Source organism: Fringilla coelebs (genome assembly GCF_963513975.1).
Source record: "Fringilla coelebs genome assembly, chromosome: 16".
NCBI lineage: Eukaryota > Metazoa > Chordata > Aves > Passeriformes > Fringillidae > Fringilla > Fringilla coelebs.
In genome coordinates, this window is record NC_140042.1 from 13670264 (window position 1) to 13694315 (window position 24052).

The 24052-nt window shown below is 51.1% G+C and overlaps 1 protein-coding gene across 3 annotated transcripts in view; it reads left to right on the top strand.

Moving 5' to 3' along the window:
* AXIN1 (axin 1) overlaps positions 1-23300 on the top strand; it is a 71586-nt gene extending 48286 nt beyond the window's left edge. The window contains exons 5-10 of one of the 3 annotated variants that reach the window (XM_084216549.1): positions 6397-6534; positions 11894-12447; positions 14563-14739; positions 15289-15534; positions 20771-20941; positions 21687-23300. In XM_084216549.1, coding sequence (XP_084072675.1) covers positions 6397-6534; positions 11894-12447; positions 14563-14739; positions 15289-15534; positions 20771-20941; positions 21687-21813 — 1413 coding nt within the window. In that variant the 3' untranslated portion in view covers positions 21814-23300. The remainder of the gene's footprint in view (positions 1-6396; positions 6535-11893; positions 12448-14562; positions 14740-15288; positions 15535-20770; positions 20942-21686) is intronic. The other 2 variants (XM_084216550.1, XM_084216551.1) reach the window with 2 other exon arrangements.
* The last annotated feature ends 752 nt before the right edge of the window (positions 23301-24052 follow it).

The window sequence follows — 24052 nt, forward strand, 5'->3', positions numbered from 1 at the left end:
CTGGCTGCAGACGCTCATAGCCATCCTAGCTCAGTCACCTCTCTTTTCACACAGTTGCTTTCACAGTGTGGTTGCTGTTGAAAAGGCTGGCTGGGTGCCTTTTTATTTCACTTGATGCCGTTTTTACTGTAAGCATGGCTTTGTTAGAGTTGAAGTTTGAAAGCTTGGCCTTTATTTTTTGTTGTTATTGTTGTTGCTGTTCCCCAACAGTGGGAACTACTGACTGAATATTCTCCGACTTCAAAGCTTGTCAGTGGCTTTACCTTTTGGATAAAAATAATAGTGGCTTTCTGTTGATGGTGTGCACTGGCAATGCCTCGATGAACTGCAGGTTATAAACTCAAGAGTATGGAGTATTAAATATGTATAGTGAGCTCTACTTTAACGAACTTCCATCTGCCAAACATTTCTTTTGTTGAACTGAATAAGTGTCATTCCAGCAGCAGTTCCTTGCAGGCTAATTAGTTTTACTTAGCATTAAATTTTATCGACCCTTTTGGAAAGCAGCTTTAAAAACGGGGTAAAAAACAAGGTTTCAATTGCCCACCTGCTGCTTATAGATTTTTATATTATCCTCCTTACCTACACAGTCTTTTAGAATTACATAGTCCTCCTAAACTACACACAGACGCTTCACAAGGATTTTTTTGTGAAACAGCCACTGTTCCCATTAGGTTCTGCACTGTAATTTTAAGTCCCAGGGGAAAAGGCATCTTGACATATATTTATATGGGAGCTGAGGACTGAGAAGTTGGGTTAGTTCTAGTCTTTCTCCAGGGAATAAAAGTTTAGTTCAGACACTCTGGCACCTCCTGCCAGCCAATTACTGACACAGAATTGGCATCGACTTCAGAGAGGCACTGTTCTGCCCTCTCTTATCAATCAGCCAAGAAAGGAGAAGGTAATTAGACAATGTGTTTTGACAACACCAGTGTGAAATGTTATAAAGTTACTCTTTAAAATTCAGCTCTAACTGCACACTCTTTGAATTAACCAGCACAAATTAGCAAGGAGCCATGCAAATGTTTCTTCAAGTGTTGCTTTCTGAAGCCAGTGGCTGGGCTATCCCACAGCCCGTGGCTGAATCAGGCTGGACCTGGGGTTAGGTGCTTCCAAACGTGTGGCAGTGATGAAATCACAACCTTTGAGTGAAGGTCTTTATGGACTCCTATCTGCAGCATAGCCAGAGTCCATGCTGATAGTGCCTGCAGAATGCACAGCATGTTTTCCTACTGATAACAGGGAACCTCCTACTTCCGAAAGTCATTTCAGAAGTCCTTTACAGACCTTCCCATTCCCTGACAAATGAGTTATGGGGCTATTATGCAAAATTCTGAAAGGACTTACATTGCTTTTAATAGCAGCACTTGTAGTTAAGTCCAGAAGCTATAAACTGCAGTGATTACATGTTCAGAGGAGGCTGCCCGCTGGTCCCAGCAGCCGTGCTCCCTCCAAGTAGTGACAGCGTGTGGTAGCTATGTGGAACACCCTCTTCAGCAGCAGGATGTGTATGGATGGCCCTGATCTGCATCTTCCACACTTAGCAGCTCACATCTTCCACACTTAGCCAGTCACCAGTGCTCTAAGTTTGGAAAAGTTGTGTTCTGTGAAGTGGCGCTCTGCCCAGGAATGCAGTGGGGGAGGCTCTCCAGCAAGCAGGGAGACCTCTGGTTTGTGCCTCTGGCAGGAACACATTACACAGAGAGTGAGTGTTGCTTTCATGTGGTTTTCCATCTCTCTCTTGGATTTGAGCAGAGTCTTGGAGCACCAAGGAAGGAAAGAGCAAGCAAGTTCCCAAAGAAAGGGAGAAAGCCCAGAGCACGCAGGGCTGTAGCTGGCTCTGCCATACATCCGTTCCCAGGAGAGGATGGGAGATCCTCCTTTCCCACAGCAAATTCAGAAAAATCCAACCTCAACATTAAGACCTGGTGTTTGGTTGGTTTGTTAACTGCGTAAAGAATCCATTTTGTGATGTTCTTGCTGTAGCTTGGTCATGGGGTGGGAGCTCTCCTGTCCTGCTGCACAATCAAGGGTGCTGCAGGGTGGCTTCTGCAGTGTTCCTGAGTGGAACAGAAGGTTGTGAGTGACCACTGTGCTGTGCTGTACAAGTGAGGAGTGCACAGGAGGAGCCTGGTCTCATGCTGCCTGGATAACTGCAGCTCAATGAGCTTTCTGCTCCTGTGAGTTGGGAACCTGCTCGGAATTCCCATCGGCTGTTTTATGCCATTTTCCTCAAATGCCTTGCTGCAGCAGGACTCCTTGCTAATCCCTGAATGCTGCTAGACTGGATGCTGAAATCCAGCTATCTGTGAGCTCTGCCACTAGTGTTTCTGGTATGGAAACACCATTTATCTGTTAAAAATTTATGTCACAGGGGAATGCATTAATCTAAGAAACATGGAGGTTCAGAAGTTCTTTTCTCTTAGCTTCTCTAGCCTGTCATCTTCCTTTCATTTCCAAGACTGACTTGTGATCTAACAACAGCCCCTCAGGCATCATGGAGGCATCAAACCTCTTGTAGAAGAGAGAAATTTACCAGCACAAAATTCTTTGGCCCAGTCACATCTGTCAGAAACAGTTCAGCCCAAACCACAGATCCCTGGAGCTGCTTAAGGAACCTCTACCCAGTGTAATGTTGAAAAGCTTCCTGTTTCATCTTAGAGCAGTTGAGGCTGATGCTTCCCAAGGGGAGCCTGCAAACTGCAGTGAGACTCTTTCCTTTCAGCCTTTTCACATTTCAGATGCCAATGTGTTCTGATGTGCAGCATGGTCCTTAAACCTGTGTTTCTCAAGGAAGGTGAAATCCATCAAAACCCAAGAGCTGCATCTGCCTCATGGAGCAAAATCCATGGAATTCTCACTCCATCAGCTCCAAGAAAAGAAGGGGAAAACATGAGGGCAACTGCCTAGTGGAGCTGTTGAAGAGCTTGTGTGTCTCACATGTTCTTAACAGGCTGCTTCTTCACAAAGGTACCAGAGCTTCAGACACTTCATGTGTCAAGGACAATGTTCTAGTGACAGGTACCCCAAGAAATCCTTCTTCAGGGCTGTCACAAGGAAAGATTGCTCCATCTAAACCACATCAAGCAATTTCTATTTTTTCCAATCCACCTGGCATTTAGCCTCCTGTCTGTCGTCCTCTGCAGCTTCCCCAACTCCACATGGTTTGGTTCTGGACAGACCTATCTAACTAGTGCCATTGAATAAAAGTAGATAGGCAATTAAATAAAACATTAGACTAGACAGTACTTTAAAATTAAGCACTTCATTTCTGAGTTGTTGATGTAGAATGTCCAGAGACCTCATTCTGGATCCTCAAAAACCAGGCAGCTCTTGGACAGTGCTGCACCCTTTACTTGGAACAAAGGCATTTGGAGCCCTTCTGATTTCAGAACAATAAGCAGTTATTTACAAGTCCCTTGGCAGGACTCTGTATGCCCATGGGAAGCTGGGGGCAGGTTCAAAATCCTGAAGCCCTGAAGGATCCTGCTCTGGGTACAGGCTCAGCCTGGCTGGTCTTTGATGGAGCATATTTCCCCTGTCTCCCTTCTGAAGTCAGGCCCATCATTTGATAAAGGCTTCAAACACTTTGTTGTCTTAAGTCTTTTGAACCAGGTCAGTGCAATCCATGTTTGCTGTCTAGGGAGGCAGAGAGAGCCCTCAGCAGTTATCTGTATTGTTTCAGCACAAGGAATTTGCATTCATTATTCTGCTATACTGTTAGTTTTGGGGAAGTCTGTGTAGCTCATCCTTTGAACTAGGAATAAAGTCAGACCTATGGTGATGTTCAGAGCATCATCCTGCTCACCAGCTCTCTGAGTTACCCTTACAGGTACCCAGCAGGACAGCAGAGGGTGTGTGCAGCTGGTATCCATGGGGTGAAGTGAGGTTTATTTCAGTTGCATTGATCTTGGATGCTCAGGGAGACCCTTGCAGGGGGGGGGCTGCATCTTGTACCCTCAAACAGGCTGCTGAGGCCCTCTGCAAGCTGTTGTGCTGAGTGGGAAGCTCCAAGGACGGGGCAGTGGGTTTTACAGATGAAACAAGTTCATCCTAAAGATTCTTGGGTTCAGGTACTGTAATTTCTGTAGTTCAGCTTCAGTCACCTCCAGACTTTGAGAGACTGGATAAACATGCTGAGGATAAACATGCTGAGGTATTAGTTGCAAAAGACCCAGAATCACCTTGAGTTCCCTGGATCCAGCATTGTTGGGCCTGCAGGGAACCACCTTGTGGTGACAGGACTAGGACACTCAGGTTAGCAAACTTCAGCCCTTGCACCCACTGCTACTACAGGTTTAGGAGAGATTTTGGTTTGGGGTGCTGCCCTGCACCAAAGGCTAGGGAGACAGAGGGTAATTCTTTCCCAGTTGTGCTTGTCTGTGGTAGCTGCACCAGGGAGAGCCAAGACTGTAAGTGCTGAGCTCTGAGCTGCCTCTTATTAGGCTCATTAAGTGTCTAACGGAGCAGGGCTTGCTGGTGCCATCTATAAACAACCACAGGGAGAGCTGGCATCTGAGGTGGCAGGAGGGAGGGAACGTGTCACCCAGCAGGTTGGGACTTGTCAGGCAAGAAAGAGAATTCCCTCCTTGGGAATTGCTGCCGTGGCCTCATGAGGAAGGGTGGTGGTGGTCACGGGACTGGGGTTTCTGAAGGAAACAGGATCCCTTAGCCAGAAGTGCTTCCCAAGGCTATGCAGGAGAACAGGGAGTCATCCTGAGAAGCTCCTCAGGGAGTAACAGAGCAGGAACCAGCTCTGCCACATCTTCCCCCGTGCTGGGGCACATCTGGAGCCTGCACTACACAAAGGTGAAACATGCTATTTTGGCCTCTCTGCCAATATTTCAAGACTGAGCATCATTTTTGTTGATAAATGGGGTTTTTTTGCAGTTTAGCTTTTTGTGATACAGGTCTTTGGTTTGCAGAGCTGGATGTCCTGGTGGCACTAAAGATGTCATCAGGGTGGTGACATCTCCTCCCTCATGTTGTACCCTCTCCAGTGGCTGCAGGAATGGAATGGTTGGGGCTGTTCCCAGCTCGGATGGGTCAATGGGATTGAGATTTGCTGGCAGGCTCAGGAAGACACATCGCTCTTGGCAAACAAAACAAGCAGGGCTTTAACTGGGACCTCTGCAGCCCAACTGGGGTGTCATGAAAAAGTCTTCAGCTCCTCAGTGCCATCAGTGGGTTCTTGCTGCCTCTGGTTTTCTTCCCTGCCTTCCAGCTGGCAGAGAAGAAAAGGCAGTGTGATTTGCATACTTTTGTCAGGTTTTGAGGCAAAGCAGCATTTTAGTGTTCTGCTTTGATCTTCTGGCTGGCCTGGGATAAATTCGGGTGGTCTCTCATCCTCCTTTAAAGTTTTCAAGCTCAATGTCTGCTTCTGATGCTGCATTTGTTCTTTTGCTATGAATTATCTCACATCTTCACATTTAATTTTGTCTCTGGTCCTTTAGAGTGTATATTTCTCCCGTGTTAGTACTGAAATATTTGAATGCAGAGTTTTATGCTGTTGAATTTCCAACTATTTTTCCTCCAAATTAAATTTTTATCTCTGCTGCATCATTTAACTTTTTCTACTCTTAAAAAAAAAATAACACATAAAGGATAAAAATGAGGGGAAGAATGCAGCAGCTGATAGCTTCTTACTTCACTACACAAACTTCTTATCCCAAAACCCAGGAATTTAGTGACAAAGTAACTCAGCATAAGGAATCAAGAATGTCCTTGAACTGCCATAAATATTCATTTATTCACCCAGAGCAGGCAAAAAAATGGCACCTCTGTGCTTGTAAGAGTGCTGTATTGCTAAAGCAAGCAGGGAATCATTGCATAGCTCTGAAAAGCTGAGATGCAATCCTGTAGGATCCTCCAGCAGGAGAGGATGCTCTGTGGGAATTGGGACCTTGGGCTGTGGGCTGGATTTGCAGAGATTGGCTGGCACACACTGATCCTCCTGCAATAAGCTGAGTAAGTGTGCACCAGGGTCCTCCCTTCTACCAAACTGAAATCATATGAACAGGAGGTTTGAGAGATTGAAAGGTCTGTACATCCTTTTTCCACCCTTTGAGACCAGGATATTCCTGTTGACCATGTGTCCACTGGGGGAAAAGCAAGCACTTCTATCCCTGAGTGGAATTTGGTGCCAAAAAGAGCTTTTTGAATTGCAGCTCCAGAAAACCTTTCCCTTAGATGGGATGGTGTGTGGAGCTGGTGCCAGCTGAGGAACTGGTGGAGGTGGTGGCTCAGCTGCCAAGCCCCCAGGTGCTGAGCTGCACCTGAGTGCCTGCCAGCCTGTCCTCCCCCAGCTCCCAGCGGAGCGACCGGCATTTCCAGTTCTCAGAGGCTCCCCAGAAACGTGGGATTTCTCATTGATCCTGTGCTCTGCTCTCCCTGCAGCGCACCTACCGAATGCCAAAGGATATCCACGTGGAGCCAGAGAAGTTTGCTGCAGAGCTGATCAACCGTTTGGAGGAAGTACAGAAGGAACGTGAAGCGGAGGAGAAGTTAGAGGAGCGCCTTAAACGCGTTCGAGCGGTCAGTGATCTTCTTATCCCCTCTGCCAGCCTGGCACTCTGCTTGCCCTGTACCACAGGGAGCTTTCAGCTGCTGGGCAAGCAACTGGGCTGGCCAGTTCCCTGCTCCACTGCCGTGGGCATCAGTGGCACAGGGCTCCTGGAGGTTCCTGTAGCCCCTGCAGCTTCCATGATGCTGTTCCCCCCATCCATGGAGGGCTTTGTGAGCTCCAGCGCTCCCTGCCTGTGTAAAATTCCAGCCATGGCACAGCAGTGCCCATTTCTGCCATCACTCAGGGGCTGTGGATGCTCTCTATCACTTTCTTTGGTACCCTGGCTCTGCTGAGTTTGTGAGCAATCCCTGGGGATCACCTTTCCATAGGAGGTTTTGTGTGATGTCTGTTTCTCCCACAAACAATAACCAGATGACAGATGATGTTCTGCTTGGGGGTGTTTGTGTCTGCTATCAGGCCATTTCTACCACAACCAAAAGGGTTCTGCCCATCAGTGCCTAGCACACCCTAGAAATTTTGGAAGTAGTCAGATGTGGCGCTGAAAAACTATCCTGGGCAGAATAAACACGCTGACTCCACTGGGATACCTAACCAGTGGCACTGGGTGCTGAGCCCTGCTGCTGCTGGGGCCCCGGAGCCTGAGGATTTGTTAGATGAACCATGGGAAATGTGCCTTTAGCTCCACAACAAGCTCCAAGAGGGAGAGAGTGAGGTCCTGGTCATCTGGAATTCCCTGTGTGAGACCCCTGTTCAGCAGTGTTCACACCACAGCTTTTCTTCTGAGACACTGCATCTCATGGATGTGGTGGGGATAGAGCAGAGATCCCAGAGGACACCATGGTGTTACTGAGCATCACTAGTTCAGTGTAACCTGCTCTGTAACCTGCAGCCCTCCCTTAAAGCAGAAGTGTTGGTGCCTGGCTCAGCTGGCTCTGTGCTTTCGGGAAGGTTGGGCTACTGGGCCTCCACAAAAGAACCTTCAGCCCTGTTGGAGTATTTTAAAATGCTCATCTGGTAGCTCTTTGAACAGGAAAAAGCTGTAGGTTGTACTGTTGGCTTTAAACTGCATCTGCATTTCAAATGCAGAGAACAGAGGAAGGCAGAAGGATCTGTAAGGTCCCATCCATCTGCAGGTGTTTTCCAGCAAACTCCCTACACCTCTGCATCCAGCCAGAAAAGGCCAGCCAGGTGCTATTTTGGGATTAGATTCCTGTTCTTCTGGAATTGCACTGTTCTCCTGTCTGGTGGTTATTGCTTTCTAGACAAAGGCAGTGTAATCAGCAGCATTTTCTGCTAACACAGTCCTAGAATACACTTCCTCCTTCTCCTCCTCCTCCCCCTCCTCCCATGGCTCCATTGCAGCCCTCTGCCTCCTTGAAGGAGCTGCCAGTAGCAATACCATAAAATCAGCAAATACCTATGTGCCAGAGAATATATTTAAGTCTGTTTAAACACATTTTTGTGTGACTTAATCTATTTTTAAACCCAGGACTCCCACTAATGCTATATATTAAACCTCTTTGCTGTCTCCAGAATGTATTTCATTGACTGGCTGGCATCTGGCATTAGCCATTCAGGAAAAACTCAGAGTAAGCAATTGTAGCTTTTTTAGGTCAGCACTCAAGGTGCAGGAGCTGCTGGTATCAGCAAGAGGGAGAACTGGAACCCTGATAGATCACAGGGCTTTTTTTCTGTGACCTGAACACCAGGGCTGCAGGGTAACCTCTTCCCCAGGTCTGCATGGCTCACTGCACAGCAGCACAGAGAAAACCAGCAGCATTAGTCACACTGGGCAGTTACCAGCCTAACAGAGAACCTGGAAATATTTTGCAAAAGCCAGGGGAAAAGAATTTTTCTCCCCTCTAACGAGCAGCCTGCAGGTTCCCTTTCAAAGCCTCATCATGCAGTAACATTGAGAGGAGGTATCTGATTTGAAGCCAGATGCCTTTTACTGAAAAGACTCTCAGGTTTTTGCTTTACAAAAAAGCAAATGCTGAATTCACTAATTATTCTGGGAAACGTGGGAGAGGATTAGAGGATGTGCATGTTCCCTTATTAGTTTTTGAGGCACTTCAGCCTCGTGTCCATGAATGGAATCTGCTGTCACAGAGATCAGTATTGGATCATACAGATCACTCTCAGCTGAACAAATGGAAAATAAGCCAGGGGGAAGCAAAGCCATAGCAATGCTGAGATTCTCAGCATTTGAACATGAAACATTGCCTGACTAGAGATCATTTGCATGATGATGGAAGAGGCTCTGGTGCTTAGCAGAGCTGTTTTCCCTTCCTGGCAGCAGCAGCCTGATGGGTGGGACCGGGGGGAGGCAGAGGAGGAGGTTTCAGGAGGTCTCGCTGCCTGTGCTCATCAGTGCAGCTCTCAGCTCCTCGTTCAGAGGCAAGGGCACCCCCAGCCCTGCTGGGGAGTAAAAATAGCTCAGCACTCAGCGAAGTTGGAGCCGCAGCTCTCCCTGCGGCTGCCTGTGGGAGCTGCTGGAGGAGCTCTGTGACAATAGCGTGTCCACAAAGCACCATCTAGTGGCGATGGCAGCGGGGCTCCCTGCCCGCCCCGAGTGCCACCTGCCCGCCCAGATCGCTGCCCGCCTGTGCCAGGATCAGTGCCCAGCTATACCAGGATCAGTGCCCAGCTGTGTCAGGATCAGTGCCAAGCTGTGCCAGGATCAGTGCCCAGCTGTGCCAGGATCAGTGCCCAGCTGTGCCAGGATCAGTGTCTGGCGGCTGTGGCAGGGTCACTGCCTGGCTCTGCCAGGGTCACTGCCCAGCTGTGCCAGCACCACTGCCCAGCTGTGCCAGGATCAGTGTCCGGCTGTGCCAGGGTCACTGCCAGGCTGTGCCAGGGTCTCTGCCTGGCTGTGCCAGCACCACTGCCAGGCTGTGCCAGTATCACTGCCCGACTGTGCCAGGGTCACTGCCCAGCTCTGCTAACATCACTGCCAGGCTGTGTCAACATCACTGCCAGGCTGTGCCAGGGTCACTGTCCAGCTGTGCCAGCACCACTGCCAGGCTGTGTCAACATCACTGCCTGGCTGTGCCAGGGTCACTGCCAGGCTGTGCCAACTCCACTGCCTGGCTGTGCCCAACTCCCTGCCAAGCTCTTCCCAGCTTCTTGCCAGGCCTTGCCCAGCTCACTGCCAAGCTTTGCCCATTGCCAGGTCTTGCACAGCTCACTGTCAAGCTATGCCCAGATCTCCATCAGGCTCATTTCCAGGCCTTGCCCAGCTCACCAAAGCGAGGTTTCAGAACATAGCTCCAGAGCCCACACCATGAATGTTGTATTTTTCCCTGCAGTCTGAGCACAGTGATAAGATTCAGCAGAATTGGTTCCTACAACCTTGACTCAAACTGTTGTCCTGCTTGAGGAAAGACAGCAGGTTGGGATAAGCACCCCAATTCCTTTATGCACTGCTGTTGTGTCACTGTTGGGATGTTCCTGCTTGATGTGAGGTTGAGGCCAGTGCTGGGGGTGGTAAGGCAGGTCTCTATAGACCCACCCCAGGAGCAACTGCTCCTGCTGGGGGTCCAGATCTTCTCACTGACACAGATGAGCTGAGCTAACATGAACTGAGAGAGCCTTTTCTCCCCTTAGCCCATCCTGATCTCAGTCTTGAAGCAAAAGTCCCCATTACTTGCAAAATGGAGTTCTGGGCAGCCAGAGGATTTCCAAAATCCCAGGCACCCATTTGGGTGGACCAGCCTAGGTTCTCACTCTCATGCCACCCTACTCAGGTGTGACAGCACTGCCAGAGTTCTGGGCTGAGCAGAAAGGACATGCTGCCATTCTTCAGGGATCTGTGCCAGGGCCAGGTCCTGCCCTGCACATCAGTTAGTGTTTAAACCTGGGAGGTACCAGCTCCTAAAACCTTCCAAGTGCTGAGGGTGTCACTGGGTATCACAAACTGCTACTAAATGCTCTCCTCAGTGGCAGGGATGTAGTCAGCACATCCCTCATTATGCCTTGTCCCTGAGCTCGGTGCCCAGGGCTGGTGGCTGGCAAGCTGTGGCCTGTGGCTGTAGATGAAAGGTGCCTCTGAAGCTCCTCAGAGTGATCTGTAAGTGCTGTGTCCCCTCCAGACACCAGCATCGTGTCACACCCCCAGGCTTACAGCACCCGCGCCTTTGGCACTTTGAAAGCCTGGCATTGTCCCTGCTTCAGGCCTGAACCCCCAGGTGTGACACTGGGAGGAAGTCTGTTATTTGCTTTCTTGCTGTGTGGTTGGCAGCTGAGACTTTGAAGATGGTTAGCAATGGTGGGGGATGGCATCTGACAGGCAAAGCTGATGGGAGTCAGTGTTTTCTGTAGACGCATTTATCTGGCAGGGCAGAGATACCCTGTGCTGCAACTGATTTCTTTACTGTGCCAAAGGAGGAAAAGTGCAGGATTAAAGGCCTCACTGGAATCCTGCTTATGTAATTAAAACAAATAGGAATCCTGACTTCCAATAAAGAAACTTCATAAATACCTGAGTTTATGTTGGAGCGCAAAGTCGTCCGTCAGCATCAAAACTGTGGCTGTCAGCATGGAGGAGTTTAATTCTTCCTGGCAAGGACTTAAGAGTCACTAACAGCGTGTCCTAGACCAGTGTGAACTGCAAGAACAAGCAGTTAGTTTCAGCCCATTTCTTTATCTTCACAAAGTGTTTCACTCCAGCCTTAACATGCCCAGGAGAGATCAATGTTTGATTTCCAAAGCCATTCGTGCAGCTGTCGACCTTCACTTGCTCCCTCCTGTTCCAAAGCCTTCTCTTGGCTTTGCCCTGTGAAACAGTAATTTGGGTGAGAAAACCCCCCTGGTCTCACCTGACTCAGAACTGATTTGCTGCATATCCTGTAGCTCTGGGCTTTATCTGATGGGCTTTGAAGCAATGCCTTACCAAAGGCACGTAGGAAGCTGAAGGTACACTGTGGCAAGTTATGTTTCTGCTGCTGGTTGTTGCAGAACCACCTTCAGGGGACTTGGAGTAAGGCTGTGCCTGCTCCAGTTGAGTTGTTAGGCTTGTCAGCTGTGTTTGTAAGCCTGGTTGTGATGTGTGGGCTGCCTGGCAGAGCTCCTTGGGTGGTGTGGGGAGAACATTGCTAATGGTGGCTCCAGAAGCAGACACAGAGACCTGAGCTGCTCTGCTTGGTGGCACCCAGACTGCACAGGCTTGGCTTGAGCATCCTGTCAGTCTGGGACAGGTCTCCAGAGGGATGGTGGATCTCCATCATCTTAAAGGTTTTCAAGATCTGACTGGACTAAACCAGGCCTGGCCTAAGGGTTAGCAGCACTCCTGCTGCAGGAGAAGGTGGGACTAGGGATCCCTTCCACCACTCTGCTGTCATTCTCTGATTGTCCCTGTGTTTCTTGCAGGAAGAAGAAGGTGAGGATGCAGATATCTCTTCTGGTCCCTCAATGATGAGCCACAAGATGCCTTCTGCCCAAGCCTTCCACCACTTTGCTCCTCGTTATGCTGAGATGGGCTGTGCTGGGATGCAGATGAGAGATGCCCATGAGGAAAACCCCGAAAGCATCCTGGATGAGCACGTGCAGCGTGTGATGAAAACTCCAGGCTGCCAATCTCCAGGGCCTGGCCGTCACTCTCCTAAGCCACGGTCCCCAGAAAGTGGCCACTTAGGAAAGCTGTCAGGGACACTAGGAACAATTCCTCCAGGGCATGGCAAGCACGCTACAAAATCAGGAATGAAACTGGATGCAGCTAACTTATACCACCATAAACATGTCTACCACCACATCCATCACCACAGCATGATGAAACCAAAAGAGCAGATCGAGGCTGAGGCCACGCAGCGAGTGCAGAACAGCTTTGCTTGGAATGTAGATTCACATAACTATGCAACAAAGTCACGAAACTACAGTGAAAACTTGGGCATGGCCCCTGTCCCCATGGACTCTTTAGGCTACAGGTGAGTCAAGGAACACCCAATAGGATTCCCAAAGCCATGACTGCTGTAGGAAGCTCTTCCATGAACAGGCTGTAGCATGTCAGGGAATCAGCAGTTCAGCCTTTTCCTGTGTCAGCTTATGCTGGCATGTCATTTGGGATATGCCCTGATAACCTTTATAGAGTCCTTTTTATCTCTGTGATCTGGTACTGAAAGACACCCTCGAACCAGGATTTTTGTTGGCCTTGGTTCTAAAATAGATTTTCTGCTCCTCAAAGCAGTGGAGATGCTTAGAAATTGCAGCTGCTGGTCTGCTTCTCCATGCACCAGGAGTTGGATGTTGGGGCTGTGTCTCGAGGTCTGGGTCATAGAAACAGGTCTCTTAAGGTGTTTATGAGAGGACAGCACCCCACCTGATTTGTTGGAAGGCTGAACCCATTCACCAGAAGGGCTCCTTTCTCTTCCTGATAAAGCAATGGACACTGCAGTGCTGCCCTTGCAGCCTGTTGTCCATCTTTCCTTGGCCATTTGAATTCCTCCATCCTTTCCATGCTGCAGGCAGAGGGGGGTGCTCCTTTTCTGTGGCAGGCTTTGCTGGTCCTGTTGCTGGGTGACTGCAGAGGTGGGAGTGCAGCTCAGGGCTGCCATGGTGAGGGATGGGGATGGAGCAGCCACAGGGGAAAGCTGTGCTCACCCTGGGTGTGTGTGGCTCCCCAGGGCTGAGGCTTTGGGGTGTTTCTTTGCAGTGTACCAGGGGTGGGACAGTTAGTGAAGGCAGGTTGGCTGGGTCTGCAGCAGTCAGGATCAGCTTTCTGGGGTAGCAGGAGGGAGGCAGAGTGCAGAGGCAGCCAAAGCAAACTGCAGACTGCTCTTCAGGAGGGAGAGGCACTTAAATCCACCGTGTTTGTGTGGGGAGAGGGTTGTTGCTTCAACAGAGATGAGCATGGCCATGCTGGGCCAACCCAAAGCCCCATCGAGATACAAGATTTTCCTTCTAGCAGCAGCTACAGCATATATTTAATGAGATTTTTTTAAGGACACGCTCAGAGCTGTCCTTCCTCTGGCACAAACTCCCAGTTCCTGGCAGTCCCTGAATTAGAAGCTTCACAAGACAAGGATTTGCATCCAAATGGTCTTGTTTGGCAGCCAGCAGTCTCTTGTGGTGGCTTCTCTCACTCTTTGTTGAACCCAGCTGGTGTTCTGTTCCCCCAGCCCCCCATGACTGTGTCTGTGGGTCAGTGACAACCTGCAGAAAACAGCATTATTTTGTTTGCACCCAACCTGATGCTGTGGAGTGGCATTTGATACCCAGTAGTCCTCATGCTGGGAGAAGCAGAGACGTTGTCAGCTTGCCCTGCCTTTGTAGATCTGCAGCAATTCCTCCTCAGGCTTTTTCCAAAAAAAATCAGCAAAGTTATCCAAGGGATTGCTGCTCCTCTGTGGAGTTCAGGTTGTTTTTCCCTTTTTGTATGTGTGTTAGTGAACATGCAGGAGCAAGGTCCTGTGCAGTAGAGCAAGTGGATGATTAGGACAGTGGGAGTCTCATGGAATGACAGGCCAGCACAGGAGGATTCTGCGTGGCTGTGTGTGCCACAGCATTCCTGCAGGAGCCTTTGCTGCAGCCACAGGTGTAGCCAGAGCGTTGGCTACAGCCTGCCTTCCCTCTGGCTGTGGTGGTTGAGTTGACTGGGCCTCCCACCCTGCTAGGATGTGATCTTCCACCATGAGGTGAAGCCTCGTTCAGTTGAGGGTGAGAAGCAAACTGTGGGCATGGCAAGTCAGGGTTTGGGGTATCAGTGAATCTGAGGGTGATTGGAAGGACCCAGGTTTCAAGCAGTGGAGAGACAGACAATGGATAACCTCCTGCTGTGAGCAAAGAGCTGGGGATTTATCACAGCCCTTCTCATGGCAGGAGATCTTGCCATGGCTCATTTGGTCAGAGGAGCCACCAGTTGTTGGGCAGAGGAGTTGTTGTGCCCAGGTCTAGGTAGTCTTACTCTTAGCCTGAACTGTGGCATAGGTGGTTTGAGCTTTGGTGGAGCTGTGGAACATGTCTGGAGATAGATGTGTCCACCCTCTGCCCCTCTGGTGGTTGGCATAAGCAAAGCACTAATGTCCCAAGCTTTGTTCTTGCAGTGGGAAAGCAAGTCTGCTCTCAAAAAGGAATGTTAAGAAGACCGATTCAGGGAAAAGTGATGGTGCCAACTATGAGATGCCAGGATCTCCTGAAGATGTGGAGAAAAACCAGAAGATCCTTCAGTGGATCATAGAAGGAGAGAAGGAGATCAGCAGGCATAAGAAAACAAACCATGGGTAAGGGCTGGCAGAACAAGGGATGACAACACTCTTGTATTGCATCCCCTGCACAAGGGAGATGTGTCAGCAGGCTGCCTTCCTCCCAGACATCTTGGGAATGCAAGGGTTTAGACCCTTAGGAGACTGAGGATTACTTGAGGGCTGTTGTTTCTGAAGGGTAACTCGTGGCCATGGCAGGATGTTGCAGCCCCAGGGCAATCTTGGAAATTGTTGCTGTGGTTCCAAGGTGAATAACATGGCACGTGGTAGGCAGGGGAGGGCATCCTGTGGGAGAATGCCACAAAAGATGGAGCTGCCTTTTTCTGGGTGCATTTTTATCTATGGGATTGATGGGAGCCCTCACATGTATCTGGGGGGTTTGTTTCAGGGTTTGTCTCAGGACTTGCTCAAAATCTTCTTTAGATTTTGGTGTTGCACCCTTGAAAGCCGTGCCGTGAGGAGCTTCCCAGTGGTGCCTGCGTCCAGCAGCAGGTCCATCTGGGAATGCCTGTGTGCCTGTGCAGAGCATCTCAGTGCTCCATGTGAAACCTTTGTGTTTGTGTGTAGCTCTTCAGGTGCTAAGAAGCAGCTGTCCCACGACCTGGTGCGGCCCCTGTCCATCGAGCGGCCGGTGACCGTGCACCCCTGGGTCAGCGCGCAGCTCCGCAACGTCGTCCAGCCTTCCCACCCCTTCATTCAAGATCCTACCATGCCACCCAACCCAGCCCCCAACCCTCTCACCCAGCTGGAGGAAGCTCGCAGGAGGTTGGAAGAGGAGGAAAAAAGGGCTGGAAAGCTCCCCCTTAAGCAAAGGTAGGATGATATGGTCTGATTCTGTGTGGGAGAGACTGCTCTGAGGGATGGCCGTGTCCTCTGCTCTGGTCTCCAGCATGCAGAGAGGTCAGAGAAGTCTTCCTCAGTCCTGCTGACGTGGTGGTGCAAATGGAAAAATCCACCTTGAGGCCCTGGGCTTGTGAAATGTGGATGGAGAGGCTGGAAATGCTCCTGGCAGGGTGGGAAGGGGCTGGGCAGAGGGAGCACATCTAAAAGGGGCACGGCTGGGACAGCTCTCTCCCCTGGTGCTCGCTGGCTCTCCACTCATTCACAGTCACACAATGATTTCAGAGCTTGGTGCAGGAGCAGAATTCATCAGGATGCAGCAGAATTAAGTGCAGAAGACAAATCTGTCTGTGCTGTTTATCTCCATCTCACACAAGCTTCCAGCAAAGGCTGCTGGTGGCCTCTGGATGAGAGCTCTGTGCTGGAGCCCTCCTGCAGCAGCTCTGACTCTGTGTGACCATATCCAAGTCACTGCATCTCCCTGTGACTCAGCTTAATGGCTGTTGCAGAGCTCATTTTCCTGCTCTGTGTTATCTTTCAGGAGACATCATTTGCAAGGCACACGGAGCTCTCTGGTGAAAAGCATTTTGGAAGTGCTAGATAATTACTGTTAACAGCTAAAAGCACTTTGTCCATTAAAAACCTTTCACAGCTCTCCAGCTGTCCTCTGAAAACTTGACACTTTGCAGCCTGACTCATAGAAACACAAATGTAATTTTAAAAAGAAGCTCTTAATTGTCAGGCTCCAGTTATTTTTGCTTGCAGTGACCACGTGTACACAGCAGATTTCTGTGTATTCATGTCAGAGCATTGATTGAAGGCCAGGTAATTAGAGGGCTTTCCCAAGCCAGGTTAAGCCAAGTTTATGTGATCCACCTTTGGCGTGTGTAATTGGATGGGGTTTATAAGTAGAGTCATTTATAGTTGTACTAAATTCATGCACCTTCCCCAGAAATGTCTGTACACACTTTGAAAAGAGCAGCCTGGGCTATGCAATTAATATTTTGACACTAATTTGGCCTCTATTATAGGAGTGGCTTGCAGAGGAAGCCCATGGTGTGTGGTAAATGCCAGGCATGCCAGCAGCAGGATGGGCTGAGCAGTCCCAGTGCTGGACTGCTCTGATTCCACAGCCTCTCCACGAGGTCTGGCTCTTCTCCCAGTGATGCAGTGATCCCCCAGCCCTGCCCCATGCCTGGAAAACCAGAGTGACATTCACCAGTGGGGAACTGCTTATGAAAAGTAGATGTGTCTGTGTCCAGTAGCAGGCAAAAATGGATGCAGTGGTCCCCAAGGAGCTAAAGATTTCTGGATGTTGAAATCTCTCTGCTGGATTTTGGTAGGATTGGCTGCTACAGCTGAAGCACACCTGAGCTGGCAGTTTTTAGAAAGCTCCTGCTCTGGTTAGCCCAGGAGCCCACTTTGAAATAGATCCCACAGCTCAGTGAGAACAAAGTTGAAACTGAGGGTAGCTCCCATGAAAACACCATTTATTTCAGTCAGGAGCTTTGAAGAGCTCTGGGAAATTAGACCCAGTGTCCCAGGTTTGTCAATAGCCTTGGGGAAGCACAGAGAGGTGGAGGTGAGCCCAGAGGTGTCCTTGAGGCTCCAGCTGAGCTGGCTGTGGGTGGAGAGCACGCTGTGCCAGCTTTCTACAGCCAGACTGGCCTTGCCAGTAGGGTTCTCCAGCTCTGCACACACTCCCCTCTGGCACAGCCTTCCCCACCAAACTGCCCACTGCCAACAGCCCTGCTCCCACCCCAGCACTGCCCCACTGTAAATCAGTGAGGCACCTGCAGTCACTGTGCTGGGAATTGTAAATATTCTTCCAGAAAAAGCATTTCTCTCCCTAATCACAGCATTTAGAATGACCCTGATTTCCTGATCTCTGAGATAGCAACCTGGCTGCTGCTGGCAAGCAATTCAGGATTGACCATCCAGTGTTAATGACCTGCAGATCCAGCAGCACACCAGTGCCTAGCATTGGTGTCCCAGTGACCATCAGGTTTTTCCATGGACAGACAGGTTTTGAGCTGTTTCCTGTAGCTCAGTCTCACATTTCACAGCTGGATTGTAGTAATTAATACCAGCTCCTCAGAGAAAGAATTTTTTGCAAGCAGGGAGAACATTGAGCATGAAATCACTTTGGAATTAATTGTGTTGGCCCAGGATTGGAAGAGGAGCAGAACCAGTGGTTGGTAACATCTGCTGGGTGCATTTTGGGCTTTCCAGAGTTCTCCAGCCCCAGGATTGAGTTGGAGCCAGCTGAACACCTTTGCATGACAGCAAGGTTGGATTGGTGCTGCAATCCAGCCGTGGGTTCCCTGTCCCAGCACTGGTGGGATGCACTGCTGTGGCTCAGGACTGAGGTGCAGATGCAGTGAGGAGGATGAGTGCTGCTGTTTCCCTGCTGGATGGTATTTTGTGCTTGTGACAAACACAGCAATGGGAGGTGATCTCAGAAGGGGCAGGGTGTGGTACCTGGCAGTATTTCTGGGTCACACTGACACCCAGGAGATGGGTGCAGGTGGCAGATTTAATGAGGCAGGGCTCAGAGTCGGTCTGATGGCCTTTATGTGCAAGCCAAAGTCTCAGGAGATCTCTTGGCGATGACGAAAGTGGAGACAGTTGTGTTGTTTCATTCTCCTTAGGGGAGCTCTTGGAAAATTACCTTGTCAGTGGATGTACAATGTAATCACTGTGTCAGTGATTCCATATTCATCAGCTCTGCTTCAGCCTGCTAGAGCTCTGTGGCTGCAGTCTGGGGGGTGTGTGAGTTCCGCTGATAGAATTAAAGCAACAGGAAAATCTTCTCTTGGTACATTGATGATAAAAGGAAGACTGGGGAAAATGTGGGCCCTGTCTGGGAGGAAATGGGAGAGCTGGTTACCTGGGACATGCACAAGGCTGAGGTACTCAGTTGCTTTTCTGCTTTGGTCTTCAGCAATGAGTGCTCCAGCCACAGCACCCGAGTCACAAACAAAGGCAGGGACTGGGAGAAAAAAGAGCCACCCACAGTAGGAGAAGATGAGGTTTGAGACCATCTAAAGAACCTGAAGGTGCACAGGTCCATGGGACCTGATGAAATCCATCCACAGGGCCTGAGGGCACTGGTGGATGAAGTGTCTGAGCCACTGTCCATCATGTTTGAGAAGTCATGGCAGTCTGGACAAGTTCCCACTGACTGGAAAAGGGAAAGCATAGCCCCCATTTTCAAAAAGGGGGAAAAGGAAGGCTTAGGGAGCTAAAGGCTGGTCAGTCTCCCCTCTTTGCCTGTCAAGATAATTTTTGGGCATCACTTCGGGCATCATTTTCAGGGCGCATCTCACTGGAGTCAGGCTGAGTACATTCAGGAATGGCCTTTCAGGTGTGAAGTGCGCAGCAGGAGGAAGGACACTGCCAGCCACTGGCACAGTCCCCCTCTTGCTTCTGCCACAGCAGAGCTCAGGGGTGTCCAGTCCTCTCCATCTCCCCAGGCAAAGGAGAACAGCAGCCCTGAGGAAGCAGCTCTGCTCCTGCTCCAGGCTCGTCACCGTGTCCCCAGTCCCCAGGCACACAGCAGCCCTCTCTTAGTCATGACTCGTCTCTACCAGGATTAAGAGAATCTTAGGGACTTTGAGGTTTTCCAAACCCCTTCAATTAACTTCTGGCTCACAGGATTCATAGAATTTGCCTGAATTTATGACCCATTTTCCCTTTAAATGCCTTATATTTTTTTTTCCAAGGATGACTCAATTCCTTAATGTTTTTCTAGCTAAAGGGCATCCTGTATTTTGATTCAGGGATGGGAGAGGCTCCGGGAGCTCTGCTGGCACCAGGAGCAGACCCTTCCCTCTCAGAGGGCTGCATCTTCTCCAAAGGTCTCACAGGCAGAGCAGGCACCCAGAAGATTGTTCAGCTGAACTTTAGACCCCTCATGCCTGTAGGAAGAGGTGGAAAGGCTGTGTCTGATGTTGGTTTGCAGTGCCAGTGTTTATGTGGGCGCACCATGAAAAGGTGCTCTGCCCGCCAGCCACTGTTTAAAGGTTAAGGTCAGAGTCATTTCCAAAACTGCGATTACCTCATGTGCTTGGCAGATTCTATGGTTTTTACAGCAACTTTCCAGTCATGTAAATACAAAATCATCTTTTTTTATCCAGTGTGCTTTTAAAATATTTTTTTTTAAAGCTGCCAAATGTGTTTTATGTGACTTTGAAGGGGAAGGCTGCCTCTGGCTCAGACCACGCATGCCAAGGTACCAATTTGTGTAGGCTGCTCCAGTGTTTGTGCAGCCTTTTCAGCACCCCAGATGAAAGGCTCTGAGAAGGGCAAAGTACCCTGAGCTGAATTATTGTTGCTTTTGTCTGTCTCTGAAAATGGGGTGAGGGCTGCGCTGACAGTTTCAGTCTAGTGATGGCACCACATAGCTGAACCTGGTGTGTGGGCTGGAAGCAAAGACCAGACCAGCATTTTGAGAGCTGGGAAAACACAGGAGGTGTAAAGTCACTGAGGTTTTGGGGATGGCAGCTGCCTTGGCACCCTGCATGGACAGGGCAGGCAGCAGAGTCTCCAGGACATGCCATGCTGGGAGCTCCATCCCCTCAGACCTCCAGCTACTCTGGGAGAGGTGCCCAGGGGAGCTGTGGGGTGCAGGAACATCCTGCCTGCAGATGTGGGCACTGCAAAGTCCTGCTGGGCCTTTCTGGCCATGGTGACAATAATCCCAAGCAGTCTGGGCACTGTCTGCATGGTCATGCCCTGTGGGATGGTGCTCCAGCCCTGTGTGCTGGTGGGCCCCAGGAGCCTGTGAGATGGTGATGGAGATGATGGTGACCTGGCTCTGCTGCCTTGGCCTGGGCTGCTTTGCCAGTGACTCCCCAAACCATGCTGTGGGGAGGGCCATACACTCTCAAAGCCTGGAGACAGCACAAGGGGGCTGAGTTAGAGCCTGCACCCTCCTTGTAGCTGTGTTCAGGCCTTGTTCAGCCTGTCCAAGTGCTCCTTGACCAATCTTGGTGTGTGGGTGTGTGTGTGTGTGTGTCTGCATGCCCGGAGAGCTGCTGGTGGGAGCAGGCGATGCTCAGGGACTGCACTGCCACCCACCAGCCCAGGGGGGCCCTGACCTGCTCCTGCTCCTTCACCCAGCAGCCCCGAGCGCTGGCAGGTACCCAGCAGGATGGTTGTGAGCCCCCTGGCTGGCACTGAGCAGGTCCCTCGTGTGTGTGCACAGCAGGTTGAAGCCCCAGAAGCGGCCGGGCAGCGGCGCGGCGCAGCCCTGCGAGAACATCGTGGTGGCCTATTACTTCTGCGGGGAGCCCATCCCCTACCGCACCCTCGTCAAGGGCCGCGTGGTGACACTGGGACAGTTCAAGGAGCTGCTGACCAAGAAAGGGAACTACAGGTAAGGGCTGCTCCCCGCCTGCCAGCAGCTGTTGGTGACCCCTGGCAGATGCCGCTGTCCCCGCAGAGGGGAGGGTGGGTGGAGGTGGGTCTGGAGGGCTTCCTTGGGGCGTGCTGTGCTGGGGATGTGGCAGCATGGCCAGGGCACCTGGGCTGGGGAAGAGGCAGGTGAGCAGGGGAGAGGGAGGTTGGGTTTTGTAGCAGAAACGTCCTGCATCGTGGTTTGCGCCTCCAGCAGGAGCTGCTGAGCTGCCCTGCGGGTTCCTGGGTAGGTGCAGTCAGTGCTCAGCGATGCTGTGAGGACCCTCTAAATTCAGAGCTGTTCTAGCTCCTCTCAAAGTTCCCTTTGGTGAGGGCAGGGAGGTTGGGTCCTGCCAGAGTCCTAAAGCAGTCAGACATGGGGTGTGGAGCTCTCCAAGATCCCACTTCCAAGTAAAAGCTGCCATGGAAATCATGCCTGGAAGTGCTCCACCAACACAGGTGGAGCCACTGCTTTTGGGAGAGCCATGAATGGGCTTGGATTCAGGGCTGGAGCTCCTGACCATGCTAACACTTTTTGTGGTCACTGTTGAGGGCAGGGGCAGGAAGGTGGCTTCAATTCCCTCCATGTCTGGGGCAGTAGCCTCCTGTGCTCCATGAGCTCAGAGCCATGAAGGGCTGTACCCAGGTTTGGGGATCATGGTGCCCTTTGACCATTCACCTGCTTTCTTTTCCTCTTCCCCCTTCCACATTTCTGCTTTTTTCAGGTATTACTTTAAGAAAGTGAGTGACGAGTTCGACTGTGGTGTGGTCTTCGAGGAGGTGCGGGAGGATGACACCATCCTGCCCATCTTTGAAGAGAAGATCATTGGGAAGGTGGAGAAGATTGATTAGGCTCCAGGGCAGTGAGGACAGGACTGTGAAGGACTCTGGGACCGGAGGAGAAGGCCTGGGGCGGATGCTGCCACCACGGGCACCAGGCGAGCCCAGGGCAGAGGGCAGCAACTCCGCCTTCCAGCACGGATCTGGGCAAGCTCCAGGATGCCAGTGGATGCCCTTTCACCCCACAAACCTGCCAGTGGGAGCCTGGGCTCCCTCTCCATACCGAATATAAGTGTAATGTAGCATTGTACAGTGCATTAGAAAGTGTAATATGACCTTGTTTACTAAAGCTGCATATTTTTGATATATTGTAATAAAAGGAAAATATTTCCAATGTCACAGTGCTCTTATGTAAATGTAAAACATACAGGTACTGCAGAACTCACCCAAAGTGTACAGCCATCCATCAGACTCAGCTGCTCCGCGCTTTCCCGGCGCCCTGCCCCGTTCTCCCGGCATGGATGGCTCTGGAGCACCACGGGGTAGAGCTGCCCTCACCCCACCAGTGTGGAAGGGGTGACTCCGCTCCAAAGGGGCTGTGAAGATCATTGAGCCATTTGGAAGGAGTTATCTGTGGCCCCCTCGGCAGGCTCAGCTGCTGGACGTGGTAGGATGGGTCTTTTTTTCTCCTCCTGAGCTTCCTTGCAACCGAGTAAATCCCCAGGGGATAGAAGGGTCAGTGCCTGGTGGGACTGGGGGCTTCCCACAGAGCAAGGAGCAGCTCAGAGCCAGGGTGGCAGGCTGTGTGCTGGCATCCCACAGCTTACACATTCCTGTGTGTCCCCTGTGTCCCTATGGAGAAGGGATTGCTTCCCAAGAGGGTGCTGCACTGGCTCCTGTGTGCCTGGTGCAGACATGCCCAGATCCCTGGGCCAAGCTCTGGCTTCAGGCAGGGCTCTCTTTAAGGAGAGCCATAATGGGGAAGCAGACATTAAAGCTGAAGACAAAGTACGTCTTTTTATGAGTCCTGCATCTTTTTGTCAGCTTCTGTGTCTCAGGGGAGGCAGCAGGAGGGCACTGCACCAGGGGGGTCGTTGATGCCAGTTTGTGGCTGCTGCAGGGCCAGCAGGCAGCCCTGGGAAGCCTCCTGGGCTTGCTCAGCTGCAAGGAAGCTGGGGCTGTGCTGGTGCTTCCCCATCCTGTCCTCGCCCAGCCCAGGCCCTGCTGCTCCAGCACAGCCACTGCTCTGTGCCAGCTCCTTTCGGGAGCCCTTGCCCACCCACCCGGGGGTGATCCCATGGCAGGGTGGTGCTGGCCCTGCTCAGAGCCGTGCCCAGCCCCAGCAGTGCGGAGCTGCCGGGAGCCCAGGGCACGGCGCCGGGATGGCCGCGCCTGTTGTACACGTCACCGAGTGCCTTTAAACAGGGGCTGGACTTGCCTAAAGCACTGGGTGAAGTCCAGCAAAATCTGCAAATGTTTTCAGCCCGGGAACAGTGTCACGAGGGGTTTTGCTCCATTTTTTGAAGTTCTGATGGTGGTGTGTCTGGTGAGGTTGTTGGCGTGCCCGGGATTTCCGTCACCCCCTTTTTTTTGGGGGGGTCCCTGTAAATATGTACAGTGGTGTGCAGCCCCGGCATTTCCTCTGCATTCTCATGTGCTGACTTGTACAATGATCTTTTCAAAGGTACTTGGATAAAATGAAATAAAACCCCACATCCCACTGCCTGCTGCTTTTTTTCCTTCCCTGTGGAGCAGGCCCAGGCCCTCAGCAGCCTCTGGGATGAACAGAGAATGGGGCAGAATTGGTGAAGGGCACAGGGTGGGACTGGGGCTGCTCTGAGCTCCCTGGAGGGGCAGAATTGGTGAAAAGCACAGGGTGGGACTGGGGCTGCTCTGAGCTCCCTGAAAGGGTGGCTGAGCACATCCTGACCTAACAGGACCAGCATGTTGCTCCTGAAGAAATGGCTCAGCAGAGAGGTGACAGTGCTGGAGTTGGCAGAGGCTACAAGCCAGGCTTAGGTGCGGGTAGAACCCCATGTTGCCTGCCTTGGCTGTGACAGCAGCTCCTGGGGGGTCTGGTATGTCATGAAGTAGAGACCCCAGCTGGTCCCCCATCACCTGACCCCCACCAGTGCAGCATGAGGGCCAGCATGGAGAGCTCCTTGGCCACCTGGTGCCATGGCAGCATGGCCAGGATCAGTGCAATGGCACTGCTGCCCCAGGGAGACAGAGGCCCTGCTGTGCCCCCTAGACAGGTGGGTGCTCCCAGCACATGGAGACACAGACACAGAGCAGAGCCCACATTGTTTCC